General features: G+C 57.9%; 1 protein-coding gene across 3 annotated transcripts in view; it reads right to left on the minus strand.

The window, feature by feature from the left end:
• The window catches only part of LOC133122618 (transmembrane channel-like protein 6), a 36,035-nt gene that overhangs the window by 6,365 nt on the left and 27,170 nt on the right, over positions 1 to 2,500 (minus strand). For all 3 annotated transcript variants that reach the window (XM_061232686.1, XM_061232685.1, XM_061232687.1), the window contains exons 11-12: positions 1,969 to 2,124; positions 1,221 to 1,402 (exon numbers count right to left, since the gene is read on the minus strand). In XM_061232686.1, the coding sequence (XP_061088670.1) occupies positions 1,221 to 1,402; positions 1,969 to 2,124 (338 nt within the window). The remainder of the gene's footprint in view (positions 1 to 1,220; positions 1,403 to 1,968; positions 2,125 to 2,500) is intronic.

The raw sequence follows: 2,500 nt of genomic DNA on the forward strand, positions 1-2,500 counted from the left end.
GACTCCAGTTCGTAGGGGGTGAGGGTCGGAGACTGAGCCCCTCCAAGTCACCTGGTAGGAGCGACCAGAGAGGTAGGAGGAAAACCAAGCGAGTGCAGAACCTGTGACACCCATCCCAGACAGCGATGAGAGCAGAATCTCATGGTTGACTGTATCGAAGGCGGCCGACAGGTCGAGGAAGATGAGGACAGAGGAGAGGGATTTGGCTGGGCGGTCTCAGTGGAGTGGCCACTCTTGAAGCCAGACTGGTTGGGGTCATGGGGATTGTTCTGGAGAAGATAAGTGGACCGTTGGGAGCAGACCGCCCGTTCCAGAGTTTTAGCGAGAAAGGGAAGAAGAGAGACAGGCCGGTAGTTGTGAGGGTTGTGAGAAGGAATTGCGAATGGCAATGGAATTGCGAATGACCATTTGGTTTCCTTGGTCACATCATATGCATACAAAATAATGTGTATTCGTCTGCCTGCCACCCAATCAGGGAGTGCCTGCATTTTACTTTTGGGGCAAAAAAGCTCATTCCTTTCTAACATGATTTTGTAATTGAACTGCCTTGCTTTTACCCGGTATGCTTCATACTGTAATTAAAGATTGTTGTTAACCTGAACATCGGACAACAAGTTTTACTTCACAAAGGACCAAATTCCTACACCATTAGTGCACGTTGTGAGGGCGTTGTGAGGGTGTTGTGGCAGCGTTGTGGCAGCGTTGTGAGGGCGTTGTGGCAGCGTTGTGAGGGCGTTGTGAGGGCATTGTGAGAGAGTTGTGAGGGCGTTGTGGCAGCGTTGTGGCAGCGTTGTGAGGGCGTTGTGGCAGCGTTGTGGCAGCGTTGTGAGAGCGTTGTGAGGGCGTTGTGGCAGCGTTGTGAGGGCGTTGTGGCAGCATTGTGAGGGCGTTGTGAGGGCGTTGTGGCAGCGTTGTGAGGGCGTTGTGAGGGCGTTGTGGCAGCGTTGTGAGGGCGTTGTGGCAGCGTTGTGAGGGCGTTGTGAGGGCGTTGTGGCAGCGTTGTGGCAGCGTTGTGAGGGCGTTGTGAGGGCGTTGTGAGGGCGTTGTGAGAGCGTTGTGGCAGCGTTGTGAGAGCGTTGTGAGGGCGTTGTGGCAGCGTTGTGAGGGCGTTGTGAGAGCGTTGTGAGGGCGTTGTGGCAGCGTTGTGAGGGCGTTGTGAGGGCGTTGTGGCAGCGTTGTGAGGGCGTTGTGAGGGCGTTGTGCTTCGGGCCGCCCGCTACCTGAAGATGGCAATGTAGGCGCGCACACTGGGCGAGTCGTACTCCTCCATCCAGCCCACGGTGTTGTAGAAGCCGGGCAGGAGCAGGTTGAAGGAGGACACCACCACAGGGAGGGCCAGCAGGCTGGCCTCCTGCTCCTGGGTCCTGTGGAGGAGGGAGGAGTGCGCCCGTGTCTTCTGGTCCTGGAGCGAGGAGAGGAGGAGAGAGGAGAGGAGGAGGAAGAGAGGAGGAGAGAGGAGAGGAGGAGGGAGAGAGGAGAGAGGAGAGGAGGAGGAAGAGAGGAGGAGAGGGGAGAGGGAGAGGGGAGAGGAGGAGGAGAGGAGGAGAGGAGGAGAGGAGGAGGCAGACCAAGAGAGGGCAGAGAGAGAGGGACGTTCCTTAATGACATGCATGTAATTATTTTATCTTTTTCCTCCCCTGCCAACAGTAAGCTGAAAGACACATAAAGTATGATTTCATATCTGAGAATACTTAAAGAATAAAATGTATTTCAAGCACGCTTAGGATACTATTGTGACTCCGCCCCTCACCCTGTGACCCCACCCCTCACCCTGTGGCCCCACCCCTCACACTGTGGCCCCACCCCTCACCCTGTGGCCCCGCCCTCACCCTGTGGCCCCGCCCCTCACCCTGTGGCCCCGCCCCTCACCCTGTGGCCCCGCCCTCACCCTGTGGCCCCGCCCCTCACCCTGTGGTCCCGCCCCTCGCCCTGTGGCCCCGCCCCTCACCCTGTGGCCCCGCCCCTCACCTGGTGCATGTACTGGGAGAAGTAGAAGACGGCGAGGGTGCAGGCCGTCGTGCTGCCCACACACATCAGCCAGGCCAGGGCCTGCACCACCCAGCGAGAGACCCGCACCCCCAGGGCCCGCCCGCCCGCCCTGCCCCGCACCTCCCCCAGCAGCTCCTATAGAGGGGGAGAGGGAGGGAGGGAGGGGGAGGGGGAGGGAGGGAGGGAGGGAGGAAGTGAGCGAGAGGGAGAGGGAGGGAGGGAGAGAGAATTCAAACCCACACTGAGCCCCAGTGCGGACACCACACTTTCACACTTACTTCTCCTTTCTGACAATAAAACCAAAAAAAAACCTTTCACTGCATCTGTTACACTCTCCCCTAAAGTCCTCATTTCACACACTGCGGCTTTCATCTGTTACAGTGAGTGTGTGTGTGTGTGTGTGTGTGTGAGTGTGTGTGTGTGAGTGTGTGTGTGTGTGTGTGCGTGTGCGTGTGTGCGTGTGTGCGTGTGTGCGTGTGTGTGAGTGTGAGTGTGTGTGTGTGTGTGTGTG

This window comes from Conger conger, chromosome 2, assembly GCF_963514075.1.
Source record: "Conger conger chromosome 2, fConCon1.1, whole genome shotgun sequence".
In the NCBI taxonomy this organism is placed as follows: Eukaryota; Metazoa; Chordata; class Actinopteri; order Anguilliformes; family Congridae; genus Conger; species Conger conger.